Source organism: Aythya ferina, assembly GCF_964211825.1.
Source record: "Aythya ferina genome assembly, chromosome: Z".
NCBI lineage: Eukaryota > Metazoa > Chordata > Aves > Anseriformes > Anatidae > Aythya > Aythya ferina.
This window is the reverse complement of record NC_140299.1, coordinates 40,223,987-40,244,800: the sequence shown is the minus strand read 5'-3', so window position 1 is coordinate 40,244,800 and position 20,814 is coordinate 40,223,987. Positions and strand designations below refer to the sequence as shown.

General features: G+C 37.1%; 1 protein-coding gene across 1 annotated transcript in view; it reads left to right on the top strand.

Annotated features, from left to right (window-relative positions):
- The window catches only part of SMC5 (structural maintenance of chromosomes 5), a 41,711-nt gene that overhangs the window by 17,878 nt on the left and 3,019 nt on the right, over positions 1 to 20,814 (top strand). Inside the window, exons 13-23 of the mRNA XM_084504318.1 lie at positions 31 to 163; positions 2,282 to 2,455; positions 2,566 to 2,735; positions 5,147 to 5,270; positions 8,282 to 8,404; positions 14,047 to 14,172; positions 14,849 to 14,944; positions 15,335 to 15,439; positions 15,644 to 15,763; positions 19,467 to 19,646; positions 19,733 to 19,828. Coding sequence (XP_084360444.1) covers positions 31 to 163; positions 2,282 to 2,455; positions 2,566 to 2,735; positions 5,147 to 5,270; positions 8,282 to 8,404; positions 14,047 to 14,172; positions 14,849 to 14,944; positions 15,335 to 15,439; positions 15,644 to 15,763; positions 19,467 to 19,646; positions 19,733 to 19,828 — 1,447 coding nt within the window. The remainder of the gene's footprint in view (positions 1 to 30; positions 164 to 2,281; positions 2,456 to 2,565; positions 2,736 to 5,146; positions 5,271 to 8,281; positions 8,405 to 14,046; positions 14,173 to 14,848; positions 14,945 to 15,334; positions 15,440 to 15,643; positions 15,764 to 19,466; positions 19,647 to 19,732; positions 19,829 to 20,814) is intronic.

Below are 20,814 nucleotides of genomic sequence, written 5' to 3'. Positions count from 1 at the left end.
TGATGCTTGCTTTTTTTTCCTTCTCTTTAGCCAATACGGATTTTTTTCATATTTACGAGAGTTGTTTGATGCTCCACTTCTTGTGATGAGTTATCTTTGTTACCAGTATTCTATTCATGATGTCCCTGTGGGAACAGAGAAGACCAGAAACATGATCGAAAAGGTGAGATGTACTAAATAGCACAAACACACCTGTCAACTAAGTTTTACTTCAGGAATTATTTGGCAAGCTAAAGTGAATATAACAAAAAATGTTTTGCCCTTTTATTTGGAGTTCACAAGAGAGAACAGTTCATGATATACAAGCAGTTCATGATACTGCAAGACATTTTAACAAATCCAATAAGCTTACTGCATTACTTTGCAGAAAGCTCAATGTTTTCCACCCAGATGTTGTTCTGAGTCAGTTATATGAAGTTGTTCTTATTATAATAACTTCTACATTAAGTGTCTGAAATATTGTGGGCAAAGTTCTAATCAAACAGTTAATAGTACATAACAAAGCTGACCTAGAAAGAAAATGGGTGGGTGGGTGGAGAATTGAGGTTTGTCCTGACCTCTTCCCCTTCAATCCCTGAGATGGGATCTTAAAGCAATGATTAGGAAGGTGCTTCTTTCTTACTTTTTCTACATCTGATGTTCAGATTCTGGCTGCTACAGCTGTGCAACTTCATTTAGAATTGATATGATAAATAGGATAAAAAGGCTTCAGATTCAGAGTAAGTTTACTACCTTACTCTTACATAGTCTTCCAAGCTCATAATTGCTGGATTGTAATGAGTAACATGACTGGTTTCGGCATTAATCCTTATTAACTTATCTGTCCATGCTGATCTCCTGTTTTCTGTCTTGTATAAAGAATAAAGTCTTCAAGTGGAAAAGGAATTATTTGGGCTCTCTGAGAACAATGAAAGTTGTATTTTCAAGAATCTCAGGGAACAGTCTCTTTAAATAGAGAACAATTCCTACCTTTTTTGCTGGGATAGCTGTTGCTCCTTTCTGTCTTTTTCGTTTCTCAAGTGCTAAGAATGAGGAAGAAAATAAAAGTGGAGGGAGACCTAGATTAGAAAAAGCAGGAAGAGAAAGGGTGGTTTTTTTAAGCATTTCCTATTTAGAATGTCACTGTTTTCTGTTTATTACCTGATGAAGCAGATACCTATGTAATAGGTATGAGAGTTATATTATGTAGATCTTTCAGAATTACTTGGTTAGATACTCTGTCCTTTCCTGAGCTCTGTGAGCAAGTGTAAAATCACTGATAAAGCAGGAAAGATAAGCTAATATTACGAATGTTTTGCATGTGGCATTTTCTCAGTTAAGCTGTGTGAAGTTTTTTCTGCTTTTATTACTTTTGATTGAGAAATGCAGTGTTTCAACATTGTATTTCATACTTCTCAGAAAGTTCCAGTTTAAAAGGAGACCAATTTTTATAGAGCTGAACATGTGGAAAAGAACTATGATGGAAATGTCATCAACCATGGTATAAGCTGTAAAGCAAAATTAAAACAGTTTGCAATGTCCAGGAGCCAAGTGAACACAATATTGGAGGTGTTTTGTGTATAATCTGAAAGTAGCATTAGTCAAATTAACTTTTGTCTCATGGAGTCTCTTTTTGCTCTTCTTGGTTTACTGGGCACTCTACATTCTTCTGAAGTACTGCGTTACCTTGTGTTATGGTAAATGTTTGGTTATTTATAATACCCTGTTTGACACAAGTAATCTAAAAACAGTTATTCAAGTATTTTTATCTCCCATAGTTTTTTTCTATGAATATGCTTGCTTAACTGAAGTTCATGCTTTACAGGTCACCTTATGGTTTCCTCTATTCATTTAGTTGTGCCTTTAGTTGTTAGGTACACAGGCTATGTTTGCATGTATTTACACGTAGTACAATGCATTTGTTCATTGTACCATAAATAAGCACAAGTGCAGATGTTGATAGTTTTCACCAAAGCTCGTTCTTATAATATTGTTAGAGAAACCCATAAAAGCACGTAATAGGGTTAGAAGTAACTTATACATCAGAATAATTGGAAGCTGTTTGATTGTTTATAGTCGCATAGGCTGTGTGATGGTATCTTAAAAGTTCTTTGACTGTTCTGAATTACAAGTATAAAAATGCATTAAATGTTACATCATCTTTTTGCAAAAACTTGTTAACAAATCAGAATTTTGCATAAGCTGACATTCTTTACTGTGGATTTCATCTAGTTTATTCCTTGCTCTGAAAAGCATTGCCTTAATTAACATCTTTGTCAAAAGAGTATTTTTCATTTTTTAGGTCATTCAAGAAACCAAACTTAGGCAACTGTACACAGCAGAAGAAAGATACATTGTTAAAGTATCTGCTTATACAAACCTAACCTTCTGTAGTAATGTGTCTCTGAGAGCAGCCCAGTTTCTCACTAATTTGGTGGATACAGATGAAAGACAGCAGCTAGAAAAACAGCAGCAGGTAGGCATTTGTTTTCAGATATTTGTTTTCAATAAGCATAGCCTGCTTCCATGTATTAGTATGGTACGTTTAAAGCAAGAATGCTAATGTTGTGTTTTTTCTTATTTCAGGCTATCAATTGCACGTTACAGTCGTTAGATACGCAGTTGACAACATTGCTTGAGAGACATAAACATCTGGAACGGAGAGACAATGAGCTCAGGCAACAGAAGAAGGAACTCTTAGAGAGAGGAAACAAGAGGAGACAATTGGAATCAAAAATTGCTGTGAAGTATGATAGGTAGGAAACAAATTGTGTTATGTGTGAAATGAGAACAATTTTAATAACAAATGTATACTGTCTTCCACTTACTGAAGCGTGCTTTTAATATAAAAAAGTACTTAAGTGTCAGATACAGGTCATAATCAAGATCAAGAGGGTGCTTAGAAATAGGGATTAAGATAGTAGTTGAGAAGCCATATAACAATATCCTAAATAATTAATAAAATCATAGGATTCCAGTGAGAAATCATTGCATTCATTTGCTTAGAGATTGCCATAGCCCTCTCTCTTAGTAGCACACATCTTGGCACACCAGAAGGGACTTGCTGGTAGTATGAAAAGCAAAGGCAGCTTTAAGATCCTTGGGGCAGTGAGTAGGGCACACAGCGTAGATATATGGAGGTCAGTACTGAACCAGTGTATACCAGGGGAGGATTTTGCTGGCCAGCAGTGTGCCCTGGCCAAGAAGGTTAACAATATTCTTGGCTTCCTTAGGCAAGGTACTGCCAGCAGGTCAAAGGCCTTACTCAAGTCCAGGTAGACAATAACCACTGCTTTCCCTTCATCCATGAGGCTAGTCTTTTCATTGTAGACCTTATTAATTTGTTTAGAAGCATATCAACATTCCTGTCATCTCATCCTTAGATCTGCACATGTAAGTGTGGGTTTTACCCCTGGAGACACCTAACCCCATGGTCTCTCTGGCAGCTGGCCTGGATTCCCCTGTTCCCTCTGATATCCAGCTTCTGTGGTCTCAACCTTAGAGACAAACACATGCTTGACTCCCTGGCCACTTCACCTAGTTGCCAGCTAGTCTGGCTTGATCTTCACTAAGGAACAAAAGCTCACTTATATGCCAGGTGCTAGCACTGTGGACTCATGGGCCCCCAGTCTGTGGTGCTACACCTGTGCCTGGTATTTAAGTCCACGAACTCTGGTCTTTGTAGCTGCTGGTACCACAGATCATCTGGTCCTCTGACTTGTGATCCTGACTAGTTGCTTGCAGGTAGGCCCCCCATATGCACATGTGAATGCCAAACAAATAGTCCCTCAGCTGAGGAAAAGTGACAAATGGAATTTAATGACAAGAAAGAGCGGACTGTGCTGAGTGGGCATGGGACATGACTGTACAAATGTATCAACCTGCCAGCTGTTCATGTGTAACTGGCCCCTTGGTGTCCGTATCCCTCTATTTTTTCACACTTCATCCTTCCCACGTCACCTAGATTGCTTGCTTTCCTTGCCTTCAATTTCTCCCCTCAGTATCGCATAAGTCCTGTGCAATTGTGAAACGCTTTCTGCTGCACCATATAATGTGTGCCATAACCACAGGCATGAACTTGTCACAGTCTAGGGAGTGCTCAGACATTGACTCATCCTGATGGGTTTTCACACCTGGACGATGGGGTTGAGGTTGTCCTGGAACAGGATATCCTTTCCTCCTCATCTTTAATTTGGGTTAGTGCCAGCTGGGGTGTCCTTGGCTCCTCTGGGCTTGTGGAGATGGGCCTTCGATAGGTAGGAGACTTCTATGATGGGCCTGGGAGTAGACAAGATAGGGCATTATTTGAGCTTCCCCCATCTGTCAGCATCTCTGTACTCCTTTATGGGCGTGCAGGTGAGCTTTTATTATACAACCTAACAGGAAGCGTGCCTAGATTGAGGTAAATGACATTCCCTTCATCTCCTGTCATCCAAAATCTGGTCATTTTGTCATAGAAGACAATCAGAGTGGTCAGGTTAACCCTTGGTTAGTGCTTGCTGACTGTTCTTGACAGCCTTTTCATGCTGCTAGGAGTGTTTTTGAAAGGGACTTGCTCCAGCAGTTTCCCAGGGATCAAAGTGAGAAGACTGGTTTGTAGTTTTCTAGATTATTGTCTTGATGTATTTGGCCTTTTTTGAATGTCTCCATTTGGAGCCCTCTGCAGCTACCTAAACAGCATGATTATTTCATTTGAAGTTCTTCATAATTATGCAGTTTTGGTATTTAAAATGAGTGAAAATTCTAATTTTCTGCAGTACATGCGGGAAGCTGAAGGTGCAGACTTTACTTACTAGTATGTGTAGCAAGAATTAAGTAAGCCTTTAACTCTTGGATGCTGTATTGTTGTGAGCAAGTAGTAGCAGAGGAAGAATGTCATCCTTGCACTGACGCTTTAAGTCTGAAATTTATAGAAACCATATGGTTGCTGAGAGATGCCCTTAATAACCTAAATTCAGATTTCTCTAATTATGAAAGTTTTTGTGTTTTCAGTTTCTTAGGCATAAAGTTCATGTATGGGGAATGCATCTAATATGTTTGGAATGTTTAGAAACAAAAATACCTATTCTTCCTTACTGTTGGTTTATTACATACAAGATTTAAGAATTCTGGTATTTTCTGCAATTTATTTTAATTAGGATTAATCATGTATTGGTTCCTTCCATAGTATAAAACAGCTGGAACAGGATGCTATCAACCTAGAAGAGGAATCTCAAAAGGCAAATGTAAAGATCAAAGAAATAAATACGCAAAAAGCAAGACTTGTTTCTGAATTAATGCATCTCATAAAGGTACGTGTTTTTTCATGGTATATGTTCCACCAGTGTGAAGATTCTAATTCATGTGAGAAGGAGTTATGCAACATTTGGATGCATTACTGTAAATGTTTACAGGCTACCTTGCTTGATGATAAACTCCTTCTAAAGCTTTAATGAACTTGCACCTGTTTATTTGTTGGTGACAAAAGTCCTTTATGGACTGGTCCAGTAAATACAGAAATGAACTGCGTAATCATTTCAGTCTGTACTTTTTCAGAATACTGCTTGTTCGTGTGAACTGTTTCTTCCTCTTAGTTAATAATCTACTTTTTTTATATCGTTGTTTCTATTGAAAAAAGGAACAGTCATTAGTCTGCTAAAAGTCTGTCTTACTGCTAAAACTAAGGAAAATGTGAACTCTTCCTGTACCCACATGAAAAAACTGTCCTGAAACTGTAAGGACCCATGACTGTGAAGGAAGGCTAGAATCAGGAAAGTACTCTCAGGCTCTAGTGTCATGAGTTACTTGTTGTCTTTTGTTTTTTTTTTTTTTTTTAGAGTTCAATATTAAAAATAAAAGTAAGCCCTGTGTGTTTAATTGTTACATTAGTTTACCTTGTAAGCCTGAATAAGGGGAACTGCTAGAAGGTGAATTACATTAGTTTGTCTTCTGAATAAGTAAGGGGCAAGAAACAATTACTTCTAGTTCTAAGGGAATCTGCTTGTGGCTTCGCACTTGGCAAGAAACGGTGCCATTCTGACTACAACTTTGATCTTGTATGCTCTTCTTTTGCCATGTCTTAGCGACATTGAAATGTTTTCTTGCTTACTCCTGAAAAGAATTGAATATTCCCTCTGAAATAATGATGATTTCAGTACTCTTCAGTTGTTGGTATTTATTTAAAAAAAAAAAAAAAGCTTCCAAATGGATGAGCTGCTTGTTTGATAGCCCTGGACAGGAATGATTGGTGTGTCTGAGAGAGCATCTTTCAATCAGCTAGCCAGCAACTTTGAAAATGCAAAAGAATGGCAGAAAACATCTGCCATGTTAAAAAGGGTTTTGACACTTTTATGTTTAGTGACCGTTTCCCTGTATGTAAACTGTCCCAAGTGTTTTCCTGTTGTAAAGACAATTGAAGTAATTTATGGACTGTTGTAAAACCTGTCTGAAGGAGTGTTTTAAGTCTCTTTTCCCTGGTATAAGAAACTGTATTTGACACATACTGTATGATTTCTTAGTATACCAGGGTGTAGGGCAGAACGGATGGTATTTGCTTGAAGTAGTTATTGACCACAAAAGGTATTTTTGTATCATTTTGTGTATCAGCTTAATTTTTACAGCTTGTGTGCTCAAGGAAATATGTGCTAGTGCCTATAGAAGAGATTAAAATGATCTGTTTCAAGAAAAATGTTTTGGCATGTGATTTATTAAAATTACTGAAACCCAGGCATTTCTGTTCATTCCCAAACCAAACTTCATGCATGTTTCCAAGTTTATGGGAATCTTTTCAATTTTGTTCTGTAGTTTTTGTAGTTGTGCTAGCTGTAGGCTATTCAGGTGACAAGCTTTTTTTTTTTTTTTTTATTCTTATGTTCAGGGCATACTCACTTCTGCTACAGAAGGAAACTTAAAATGTTTATGGGATTCTTGTTTGCATGGTAGCAATGTGATCTGTTTTTTAAAGAGATTCTGTGGGTTATGTGGAACAGTCAACAAGAGTGATGGTCTGCATGTATATTTATAGGAATATACAAGGCAGAGTAGACCTGGTACGAGTCAATTCTTTACAACCACTTGACAGAAACAGAGTTGTTCCACTGTTTCAAATTCTGGTTTAAATTTTGCATATAGCTCTTTTGTGCTGTTATCTTAAATAGGCTTAACTTCTATTTTTCATCACCTTTAATTAAAACTCTCCTGAGTTGGCTTCTCTGATAATTTTAAGATTATTTAAGTGGATTGGAAACAAGGAAACTTATTCTGTGTCTACGTTCACACTGTAGGAACTTTGTGTTGAAATGACAAGTAGTAAAGAACTCATACATTTGGCTTACTACTAGGGTTGGAAGCTAACACTGAAATATTCATTCCCATAGGTCTACAGTGGGAACTTTGTGTTCCCTTACCTTAAGAGAAGGGGGGTCCTCTCTAATATGCTGATTATTTTAAAAAAAAAAAAAAAAAAAAAAGAGCCTGGGTTCTTAGTGCTTTATACTTGAAGCTATTCTTTACATAGGCAAGAAAATGTTGGTGATTTTGAAGTCTTCCAGACCATTCCCGAGGCTATCTCACTTACAGAAATTATCATTTTAATGTCAAAGTTGCCTAACCAGAGAATGAGGCTCACTAAAGTCTGTTATAAAACTTCCAAAGCAGAACCTCCATCTGTACTTGTGCATTTGTTCAAGGTAGGACACTCAAGGACCCCTTTTAAATGGTTACTGTACTAACTGAGGGGCATCCAGAGCTTTTATGATACTTAGTAGATTTTGATTGTGTTAAGACCATGCTCTTACATTCATGGGTAAAAGAACACAAAGGGAGAATGTCACAGCTCCTGCCATGTACTTCATGTTCACTCACTCTTGCGTTGCCAGTGAGAGGGGCATGTATTTTATGTGCTATTTCTTGATTGTTTTTCCATCTCTGGGTGTGATGTGTGAAATCCATCAAACTCCACCTGTTGGAATTTGTCTCTGAGAAAGAATTGAGATAGCTTTACCTTTTCTGGAACTTCATATGGGAATATGTGGTGTAGGGAGAGAATATATGCTTTTTTGGTATAACATTGTTTAGTTGCAAGTGATATCTGAATGCCTACAGATTAAAAATGTGGGTGGATTCCATGTCTTGAAGAGTTTGAGTCACCAAAAAGTCACTTTTCTTTTTTGTGTTAAGTCTTCCAAAAAGGTGAGCACAGTACGGGATTGTATGCTATCACTAAAGAGAAAATGCATGGTTTCTGAAGCTTGATGGTAATTATTTTTGAGTTTCTCCTGGGGATGTTAAAAAAAAAAAAGACATTTTCTTTTTTCCTATGCAGCATTGTGTATCACTGAACATGCTCAAAACAGATTTGGTTCTTCAGAGCACTGTGGTGGCTGCTGAGAAGAACAGACTAGAATTGGAGTATAAAGCAGCAAGTACGCAGCTAAGAGCTTCAGAGGTAACTGTTTCTATGAATGATTGTATATCTACTGTGAAAATATCTTCTGTGGAAACCTTTATAGTGTAGAAGAGCATGCTTCTGTGCCATTCTTTAGGAATGGACATTAATATTGTTAAATACGTAGCCTTAATTTCAGTGGTTTGATTCATTACTTCAGCATCTTAATTTAAAGCTGAAAAGGAGGTTCTCCTTCCTCAATTAAAATGTCTAAACTGCCATGAAAACATGATAGACAGTCATCATGTCCTCCTTCAAGCTTTTAATTCTAATGCTTAGGGTAAAAAAATCTAGCTATTTTTTTGGAACTGTACTCTTTCTTCTGAGCCTATCATAGACAACAGTACTCAATCCACATGGTAGATGCAGAGTCAAGATAGCTCTGCTGGACCCTAACACAGTACTTTCTTTCATAGCTGACTTTCTCATACTGTAATTATATGCCTTTGGTGGACAGAAGAGGTGATAACTAGTCTTTTGATTAATCATATAAGGCAGCTATGCAGTATTCTGGTTTAAAGAAAGTTTGAGTAATGGGTTTCACAGGAAAGTAATCTTACAGAGGATGTGGTTCTTTTTAGTGGATTAGCATTTAGAGGTCAATTTGCACATTTGTTTAGTAAGCACACAATTTTTCAATGTACCAGGGGAAAAAAGCTGTAAAACTGCAGTATGGTAGGTTTATTTCTTATCTTGAGAGACTCAGGTTAACAGTAGTTTAATGCTAATTCAGCTTGATAGACAAAGTAATTGCAGTTAAATTGGAAAGCAATTCAAAAGGTAAATGATTTTCATTTTTGTTTGATAAGCAGTTTCAGAAAAAATTACTATGGGAATTTTTTAGAAAATATTTAGAAAACCACTTGGAGGCATAGGTATCATCACTTGCAGGACAATTAGAAAAAAGAGAACTTGAGCAAAAAATGTCTGGAAAGTAGAGACAATCCAGTATGTTGCTTGGAAAGTCACAGGTTGCATCAGACCTCTCATGCAATGCATGTGTTACTCAGACTATGAAAATCCAATGCAAGGTGCTACATTAGTGGAGCTCAGTAACCAGTAAAAATGTATTACAAAGCCATGAACCATGTAGGAATAGTCTGTGTCATCAGTGGTAAATTTAATACTTTTTTTGTTCTGTCTGTCCAATCTTTTTCACCCTTTTAGAGATTAGCTTTGAGTTGGTGCATAGGTAGGTGTCTAGTCAGGTAAATACACAGGACATGTAAGATGAACATTCTGATAATTCTTAGTTAAACAAAAATTGCTTCCTTTCTTAGTGAAAAGCTAGTTGGGTCAGTTGAGGTTCCCTTAATAATTGTTACTGCATTATATTCAGCCACTTGCATAGAGGAAACACTGTATCGGAGCTAGTATTTTTGATGGGTGCTTTACTTGATGTTAGGAACATTAAAACAACAATAACAAAACCCTAAAATTATTAATTCCCGTATTAGAACTTGAAGAAATGTAACTGCTCTGGAGGAAAACTTTTTTGAGTTTTCAAATGCATCTTAGGTTTTCTCTTACACTGAAGTTCAAAGCCAAGCATCCCCATGAGTTTTCAATTAAGTCTTTGGCCCCTTTTTTAAAAAAGGTTCTCTTTCTTGTATTGCATTGAGCTACGTATGTTGTGCACACTGTTTTTTCTCATTTTGTCTGCTTCACTCTAATTCCTTAGTGGCTGACTGATATTTTTTTTCTGCATTAAAGTAGTCTTGCTCCAAGACTGTCCTTGAGGATGCCATCACAACACTGTGTAGAAGTCTTGCTAACAGTTGCTTTATGTTTTTATAAAATAAACCTGCAAAAAGTATGGAACCAAACAAAAATAGAAATAAGTATGATGAACAAAAGCTAGGAAGTGAAACTAAATTGAAATTTAAGTGTTATGGTTATGGGGCTAATAATTTTCTGTTTGATCATCAGACACTTTCTTAGGTCATGTGCTGATTATAATGCATTTATTAAAATTGAAATGGTGGGTATCAGCCAAAGAAACCGTGAAACTTAGCACTTATTCATGGTGTTTATCTCCCAAGCAATTTTGAGCCTCTGTAATATATAAGTAAATATCTGATTAAGATTTGAAGAAAGCACAACCTCCCCCCTTACATCTAGAAGATCACATATGTTCCTTTTGTGAGGGCTCGACACTGGGATACCGTGGAGAGAGCAGCATGTTTGTTGCTTTATGGGTGTTTTTTAACCACTTAGGTGTAAAGGCCAAAACAGTACATGTTTTTGAACAAGTCAAGTTAGCAGCAACAGATTTCTGGGGTATATATTTTGTTATTGCAGTTCAAATGGGAACCTTGGTGTTAGTTTAACAGCTTCTTGTATTTAATCTATTTAATGAGACTAAGAAGCAAATCTGTGTTTTGTGACCTATATTGAACGTTAGGGAGAATTGTTAGCCCCATCTGCTTATTAGATAATTGGCACAATTGCCTGCATGTTTATGGTGATTGTTTGAAAGAGTCTTGCTAATTGACTTGCTGCGATAGCTTGCTAATTTTTTAGGTTCATTTGGTGTAAATTTAAATAATCAGTATTAGTACTCAGTGTATACATTGCAGCACTTGTTCCTTAAGCCAAGTTTTAAGAAAATGCAAATTCTGTTTTACTGTGTATAAATTTGCAAACTTGAAATAACTAAGTACTGTCACCAGGCGTGTGTTCAAACACTAATTCATGAGAAAATATTGGGTGCTGGTGACTGTTTTCTTCAACCAGCTTCTCATTTTTCACAAAACCAACTGCACTACTGTTAAGTGCAACTCCATAAGAAACACAGAACGTAAGTAGGCTCTGCTGCTTGGTAAATGTTTCAGTAAGTTCTAATCACGGCCTTGTGCTAGCGTGGAATTATCCTGAAAGACCAGGATACAGTTCTTTCCAAGTTGGTATGCTGTTGGCAGAAGCAAATTTGAAGCTTTGTCTAGGCTACAGTGTCTTTCATGGTGTAGCCTCTCTGTTCAAAGTAGCAATTCTTTCTACTTAACATTTTTCCATGGGTTTTATTGAGGCACCTTCAGAAAGTGCACAAGAACCTTTACATTGCAGTGCACTTCTGAGTATCTAAGAGGATGCAGGATTCAATGCTTGTGGTTTTTCTTTATATTATTTAACTTATGTTTAGCATAGGCCTATGACAACAAACGGGAAAAACTGAACGAAAACTGAGGCTTGCCTTCCTGATGAGCTGTCAGTGCTTTTATTCTATCTTCATAACCACATCACGTCTATTGCTTTCCAGTGTTCCTGTTGAATGTTGAGTTTTTTTCTGCCTAAACGTGTTTTCCTTTTCACACCCTGAAAAAAATTACTTGCCTCAGACTTCAATTAGGCCTGTTCAATTTTAAGTATATTTAAGATTTTCAGTGCCTAGAGTTCAACTCAAAATCTTGTTTCGTGCAGCTCTGCAGGATTTCAAGTGTGAGCAATACGTGCAATTGAAACCGAGATTCCTCACTTCAGATTTTTTCAGAACTGACTTTGGCTCTGAATGATCAAATGCTTGAATACGAAATTGATGTTTCATGTGTAATAAAGCACGGCTTGTGGATCCTTTCACTGGATCCTTGGCTCTCATTATTAAGAGGTCAAACACAGTTTAAATTAAGTCAGTTGCCTTTTAAATTTCTAGGGCCAAAAGTACAGGCTAGTTTTAATTCAGAAACTTATGAAATGTTCCTAAAATATTTGAGTGTGTTACAGGTCACATGCCGGTATGTAATGGAACATAAGTGTTGTGGTGTACAGTTTTGCTTTTGTTAATTCAGAAAGACATAAAATACTGGCTGTGACCAAAACGAGGGCCATCCTCCGCTTACCCTTGTTTTATCAGTGTAGCTCCAATGCCAGCCCTTCTTGCCTGTAAGACATTTCCTTCATTCTCTAGCATGGACTTTACAGAAATTGAGGAAAGTAAATGGTGCTTTTTTAATCTTTTTGAAAGCATTAACACAGTGACCGTGTCCTGTGTTTGAAAAAACATTCAATATACAATTGAATAAATATTCAGTTTACTGAATATTTATTCAATTGTATAATCCTGAGATGAAAAGTCATTTTTTTTGCCACTGGAGCGCTCCCATATTTAGCTAAAACACAAAACAAACAAAAAAAAAAAATACAAACTGGGGAGATAAAGCACTCCAAAGTTTAGGAATAAAATTAAACGTACCAAACTGTTAGAAGTAAGTACTGAAGCAAAATATTGTACATATGGATTTTAAGTTAGGATTTTAGGTTGGATGTTAGGAAGAACTTCTTTACCAAAAGGGTTGTTAGACAGTGGAACAGGCTGCCCAGGGAAGTGGTGGAGTCACCATCCCTGGAAGTCTTTAAAAGACGTTTAGATGTAGAGCTTAGGGATATGGTTTAGTGGGGACTGTTAGTGTTAGGTCGGAGGTTGGACTCGATGATCTTGAGGTCTCTTTCAACCTAGAAATTCTGTGATTCTGTGATTTTGTGACTCTAAAAAAAAGTGAAAATGGTGCGTGCCCACAGTGTAACTGCCTATTAAAAGGTACACCGCATGTGTAGTCAGTCACTGAGTAAGGGCATGGTAAAATAACTCAGAGTAAAGTTCCAGTCTCTTGGTACTTACTCATTTTCACTTCTAAGTTGTTGGCAGCTCCCAGCTTTCTGCATCTGAGTGCTCACCTGAGCTGGGCATCAGTAACAAGCAGTTACTCCCAAGCCTGTTCTGCTCCATGTATTGAAGTGGCAGGCCTGAGGTCTGGGCTGCATGTGCAGAGAGAAGTCAGTGAAACTTTTCTCTCTCCAAGCTTTTTTGCCTGGATATTGATGTTGCAAGATAAAATACAATACAGAGAATACGACACGTTCATAAAGCACTGTCCTGAAAGAGAACTACTGTTGCGGGAGAACTGAATTACAAAAGTAATAGGACTTGGCTGTCCGTTTACCTGTGGTGAATTCCAAAAAGTTTAGTTTCAAGACAGCTGTTCAACAGCAGAACCTGTTTTTCACTTTTTTTTTCCAGTGTTGGTTTAAAAATTGTGGATGTTCCTGTTTTATATTTTGCAAACTGTATGACAGGAGGTAGAATACAAAACAGCAGAAGAGGACTTCTGATTTGTAATTAGTTTGCTCTGTACAATTTCAGATAATCTCCACCATGTAGATACATACAGTTAAATGGGAGCTAATAACAAATAAGGCTCACAGTATAGTTCTGCTATACCTTGTAGCAAATTTGCTGTAAAATTGTCTGATTTTAAATGTATGTTGAACCTACAAAAATCTACATATACGGGAAAAAAAAATATTATATTACTAAAGCATGCTTTTGATCAGTTTACCTTGACATCTGTTGACTTTGAACAGAGAAGCAGAAGGAGTTCTACGTGTTGAAATGATGAATTTTCTGTCGTTAAGCAGTATGATTTCACCTATATTCCTTGATTTGGAAGTCATTTGTTGCTTATATGCTCTTATCAACTCATGTTGGAACCGAAGTTCAACTGTGTGGATATGACTTGCAACATTTAGATGTTCAGCACATTTCTTAAGGAGTCAGTGAAGTGTAATGCAAAATCAGGGACCATAATGGAAAGCAATAGAAAATTTAAAGTAAAAAAGATGTGTATTTTTAATATCTTTTCTAATAGCAAACTTTTTGTGAGCTGGATGAGAAAAAGCGGGTTCTTACAGAAAACTGCAGGGCATTGCTGAAAAAGGCTCGACAGATGTGCAAACTGGGTCCGGATCAACATCTTCCAAAAGAATTTCAAACTGTATGTACAAAAATAAATCTCCATATTTCTTTTAAATTTTGGATGATCCTCATATCATTCTAATTTTTCTAGCAAAAAATATTTAAATTTAATATTGTAAGGGTACTAGCAAAGGATCATCTCTATTTCTGTTAGAATTGGCTTGCATCTTATCATTTAACCTTTAAAAGCACCTTTCAGTATTTAGATTATAAAAGATGGGATATCCCCTGACTGTGCATAGGGGAAGAAAATGTGATCTGAAATTTCAATTGAAATGCATATGTTTGTATTTGTAAAAAAATAATTCAAAGCTATATTCTTCTAATTTGTTGTTTTAATGGAGTAACACGGAAGTATTGAAATCTGGGCTATCTTCCTACCTACTTGGAAGTCTTCCAATAGTCTAGAAGTATTTGTATGGCTTAACTGGAATAGCCCTGGCGTACACCATGTCTGAGTATCTGTACCTACACAGAATAGGCAAGTATGGAGCAATTGCTTGTGTATCTGTAGTATCACTGTAGGCAGAACTCTCTGTCCTGGATAGCTTGTGAAGGAATGTTGCTGTGTTAAATTTTGAACATGTGACATCCTGAATAAAAGTAAGCATTTTCTGGCTTATGGGATTTCTTTTTAGCAAACTTGAGTTCTTCATTAGCATTGCTGTAAAACATATGCATCTTTGCTCTTGTAGGCTTTTCAGGATCTTCCAAACACACTGGAGGAAATAGATGCTCTTCTGAATGAAGAGAAATGCAGGGCCTCCTGTTTCACAGGCCTGAACGTTGTGGTATGTTCACTGCTTTCTCTACGCCCTCCCTTCCTCCCCCTCCACCCGTATTGTACTTGCTTCCCACTCTGTACTAGATCTCTTAGTATAACAAGCTAGACAGCAGGAACAATGTTCTGTAAATGCCAGATTCTGCATCTATTAGAATTTTAAGTAGGTTCTTCCAAAAGAACAGTGTGTTCTGTGTCTTTTAAAGAAAAAAAGTTGTAACCTGAAATAAAAAATACTTCAGTTTCTCTGCCTTAAAGCTTGGAACAAGTCTTGCTTCGTGTACAGTGCAATAATCATATAGTTGTGTTTGAACAGGATCAGTGTAGTGTGATATTTTCACAATCAAGGTTAGAATTGTGAAACATTGTGGTTAGTGACTGCTTTTTTTAATTCTGGCAGGTTGTTGAAGAGTACAATAAGCAAACTGAAGAAATACAACAACTGATTGAAGATCTAGAGGAAAAGAAAAAGGAACTGGATAACTATAAGCAAAACATTTCACAGGTAATAGCTGAAATTAGTTTTTCTGTTTGAGAATATCTTCATTAGAACAGAACACGTACAAAAACAAATGGTAACATTCAAAGTTCTCTTGAGTGTAAAGTGAAATCCTAGCTCCTGGAATTATATATTTTTAACACTAATTACTGTCTCTGAAGAAAAATTTGCTTACTAAAAATAGTTTTACATGGATGTTTCTACTTCTAGGTCAAAGAGAGGTGGCTAAACCCTTTGAAAAGCTTGATTGAGAAAATTAATGAGAAGTTCAGTAACTTCTTTAGCTCTATGCAGTGTGTTGGTGAAGTTGATCTTCATGTGGAAAATGAGGTATGACTTAGTTTTCATACATAATATTGCATTCATATTTTCATACATCTTATATGTTGGCAGAGATAAAATAACAAATTGTCATTTGGATTGTGGGGAAAATGTTCTTTAGAAGTTCTTCATTTTTGTAACTGTCGCACACACTTTGTGCTAGAGCTGCCTGATTGGTTTGACTAAAGGAAAATGAGCCTTTGTCCAGTTGCATAAGAGTTCAGCTCATTGACTTTTGGAAGTTTCTTGTAACTGAATTAACTACTCAACTCCTTCAAATGCTAAATTGCTGTTCTTCATCTTTTTATGAAAGATTGGTTTTAGGAATGCCCTTTTAGACTTCACATTTTTGGAAATGCTTACTCTTTCTGCCAGAGCAATACTCTCCAAGAGAAGCAGCAACTCTGAGTGATGCATGATCTGAAATTTCAAATCATTGTCTGTGTTTCCTTCTTTTTCTTGTAGTAGATGAAAGTGTGCATTTCAGTTCTGATTTTTCCCTCTGTTTTCCTGTTACAAGGCATAGTTAGAAGCTCTGCGTTCACTTCAGCTGTAATTCACATTTGTTATGTTAGTAATTTAATTTTACTTTTTTGACTAATTTGTGCTATTTTATTACCATATAGTGGCTAAAAGCTGCTATTAATATTGTAATAATTTGGTTTTACCTGTAGTTTCTAGTCAAGTCTGGTGTTTTGGCTTTTCTGGAGCAGTAGCAGTCACCTGGACCTGCCTGTTACACCATTAGTAATGGTTACAGAAAGAGTTTACCTCTGAGGGAATTACCAGTAGTAGCTTGAGGAATGATGCTCTACACAGTGGGCTGAAGAGAAATCAGCTATTTCGTTTTAAACTGATCTCTGTAATGATGATCTTAAAGACTTTTAAGTAATACATACATTCTATTACACTGATAGCTGACAGTTTTTTCTGTAAATTACTCAAGGTGCTTCTAAAATATTTAGTGGTAGTTATTACTGGGGACAGAATAGTAACAGGGAAAGCTTGGTATGTGAACAGTGCATTAAAATGTTAGTATAGAAACTAGTAGTAAGAAACAATAGGACATTAAAACATGGCCTTTTGATTTCAGAGTCAAATCTATTACACAAATACTGTCTTCTGTGTAAAACTAAGTTGGGAGGGAGAGAGTACACAGAAAAACAGTAAATAAGTGGAGGGCTGATCTTACAGGCTAGCAAAGCCTCCAGGATGAACCTTGTACACTTCTCCCACCCTACTTTCAGCCTGTGCCAGTGCATCTGAAAATACAGTGGGCCTTGGAGACCTTAGGTCTTGTTTTTTATTTCTCCTTACTTCAAATGGTTGTGTTCTTCATGTTCTACAGGAAGCTCAGTTACTTTCCAGAGAGTACAGCAAAAGCTCTCTAAGTATCTCTTAGAGAACAAACAGGAACTAAATTGTGCACTTAAGCATATTTTTCCCTCCACTGTGATAACAGTTCCTGATCATAAGCAAGTCAGACTGTGGGTCTGTTGAGATGGCTCCTGATAGTCAAGTATGAAATCCTTCTGAGATGGAGCAAGACTATCTAAGCAATAGTGCTGTTACCTCCACTGATTAGGAGAGCCTTGTATTAGCTCTCCTTAGCAAAAGACCACCTTCAGGAAGGTCAGTGCAGCTGCATTTGAGTGTTCTGAAAGTATGTCCCTTGATTTACCTGCTTAGGTTCCTGACTGTCAGGCATAGCTATTGAAGTACAATCTGAAAATCTGAGAAGCTAATTATTCTTCTGCTAAGCTGCATTAAATGCTAAATTAAATACTTCTTGCATAGTGGGAGAGATTGGAATGGTAACCAAAAAGAATTTGTAAATGGTTTGAGTTGCAGTAAGTATTGCTTTGTTCCAGCATGTCTGTCAGTCACATAGCACTCCTCCTCAAGGCAGGGCTTCAATTTGTCTTTGAAGTGCCAACTGATTGCCAGCAGGGGAGAAAACACTGAGGGTAAGAAAGGTGATCTGTCTTCAAAAATCGGAAAAAGCTTGCACTGTTGCAGTTGTGGGTATGCAGCTATGCCAGGTCACCTTCAGTCTCTCCCAAAGTACATACGGGTTGACCTCAGCCTCACAGTTCCATGTTTCTACAGTTTCAGTATGCCAGTAGCACCAGGGATTTGTAGTATGTGAAAGTAAATACCAGTATAACTTACACATCTCAGTCTTGAAGATGCTTGTCTGTCTGCAGATAGAGTAAAACACCAGGAGCACCAAAAGGTGTTTTGTTGTTCAGATTTAGCAGATTAGCATGTAAACAATAAATCCTCTCAAATGTTAGATGCAATATCTCATCTATGCATTATATATGCAAAACCTGGAGGTATCAAAGAAGCCAACCATTGTTCCTACAGTCTTCAAGTTCATTAAGACAGTTCTAAGATTGAGTTTTAAGAGTGTCTTGTTTCCTTCCTAGCAGTTTTTAGACCTTGCGCTTCACAGAAGCCAGCCCTACGCTGTCACTCCTCTCTGCTGGGTCACTTAGGTTCTGTATGCCTTTTGATAGCTGTGGTACGTGGTCTTCTAAACCAATCTGGTGTGTGCTGGCTTCTGTGGGAAGGGCTCCTCATTGTCTTTTTGTGTCACCTGTCTTTTCTAATACTAGATGTATTTTGCAAGTAACCATCAGTGCGTCACCTCCACTCCTTTTTTTCTACCTTAAGCATCACTGCTGTGTACTATTACAAGAACAGCAGTTGGTGACCTCCAGGCACAGAACTTATGCTTCCATAGTGAATACAGCTAGACCTCTTAGAACTCAAATTCCTGAAACTTTTGAATGTTCCCTGTAGGATTTGTTAATATAATAAATACAGATAAGGAACATGTGTAGACTGAACAGTCTACATAAGTAGATTTCATAAGCAGTCAGTATAGACTTTCTGCAGTGTGAGGATCTCTGAGGATTAGCAGGTGAAAACTGCTCTCAGCTGCTTTTCACTTCTGAAAGATTAGCAGGTACTCCCAAAGATGTTTTTTTTCATCAAATAATGAATAGATTTCATTGGATGGGCCTTCTTTGAACCAATTTATTCCCCACACTTGTGTCTCATTAACTCAAACTGTTGACGGGTCAATTTTCTCTTGAAGATGCCAGTGGGAAGCCTCATGTGTTGTTTTCTGGACTGTGAATGAAAGGGAAGTTTCTGTCATGGTGCATTTGGTTGGGGGATTTGTATCTCATTCTGCTAGTGGAGGAAAAGTAGCTTCTGTTTTTACTTTGGAGCACAGAGATTTGGATGGATATACTTACACTGCTTGCACTTGGAGAACATTAGGTGGGGTCAGAGCCAAATGTGTGGCTGTAGGTTTTCACCTCACTGTTTAAGTAGGTAACATCATGCACCTGATGTTTTATTTTTTTCGGAAAAAAATGAATTTTTAGGGTCATTGATTTCTCCTGTTTCAAGCAAAGACTATTTTTTTTCTTGTCTGTGTCCTTATTGTGCACAAAGTCTTTCTTACAAGCAATTTGGAAATGAACAAATCAATATTTAGCGACAGTAGTATAGAGGAACTCTCTAACAAGAATAAATAAGAATTAAAGAAACTGTATGAAGCAGAAAGAATATTAAGTTGAATCTGTGCTGTTTGTTAACTCTTGTAGAATATTTCACATTTCCTTTCATTTGCATGTCATTGTCAAATAAACTGTAATACAGAGCAACTGAATTTAACAGATACTGACTTTTATAGGATGAGTATGACAAGTATGGGATTCGCATAAGAGTAAAATTCCACAGCAGCACTGAACTTCATGAATTGACTCCCTATCATCAGAGTGGAGGTGAGAAAAGCGTTTCAACTATGTTGTACCTGCTGGCTCTACAGGAACTCAACAAATGTCCTTTTAGGGTTGTAGATGAAATAAATCAGGTGAGGATCTAGTGCAGTAAATAATCACATGTTATATAGAAGCTTATGAAACTGTGGAGAGAATAGCCTTTTTTTTTTCCTCTTAGGGAATGGATCCTGTGAATGAGAGAAGAGTTTTTGAAATGGTTGTGAAAACTGCTTGTAAAGAAAGCACATCTCAGTACTTCCTTGTTACACCAAAGGTATGTGGCTGAAAAATGAAAGTTTCTGTGAATGGCAGTTGTTTTCTGTGGTGGAATCCCTATAAGCACAGTATAGCTTGAGTCTGATTTGTTTTATGCCAGACCATAAAATTAAATGGGTAACTGTAACATAATTTGCCTATTGTAAGGATGGTCCTGCCACAAATTAATACAACCTATACCAAGGCTTATGCTGTTTTAAATGCATTCTGGAATTGTGGCTTGTGTGGAAGAATTGCAAGTTAAGGACCAGTGGATAGGGATATAATTTAACAAGACTATCAAATGTAATGCCTCTACCCCACAAAGAATTGTAGGTGTAGCAGAGACAATTTCCAAACATGTCAGGTAACCCTAGTGGGCTACCTGGCTAGTTTTGCTGGCATATGAAGAACCAGAGGAGTTTCAAGGGAACGGAGGAAAATTGTCAAGAAGCTGATTGATAGAAGCTTATAAGCTTAGAAAGGATCAGTGCTGTGTTCCATGGAGAATGGTTTCATGAGGATTTTTCAGTCAGGAGTTGCCAGTGCATAATCATGCATGTAGTATGTAAAAACAACAACAGAAAATATTTAGATGACTTAATGAGTTTGGATGATGTAGCTTTAGGGGACTAGTGAGTTGGATGGTAGTTCGGCTGCACCTTTAATGGAGGTGAATGTTACATTCAACCTGATGCAAGACAGCTAGAACAACAAAAAAATATTTGTACACCAAGGAGGCAAATGATAAGTACTTGTATACTTTGTTAAGGTATCACTTTTCTTACATCTCCTACATTACTACTGCAATGTAGAAAATCTGGTGGTATGTACTATACTTTTATAGTATTAGCAGTTGAAAGACCTGTGAAAAGCCACCTACTGCATTTACCTGACTGAAAGTAGCAGGAAGGTAAGTTTACTTACCTCCACGCAGTTTGATTGTTTCTGCTTCGTTATTGTTCTGTCTTGTTTTGTATCTGTCTCCTTTTGTCTTTTTGTGAT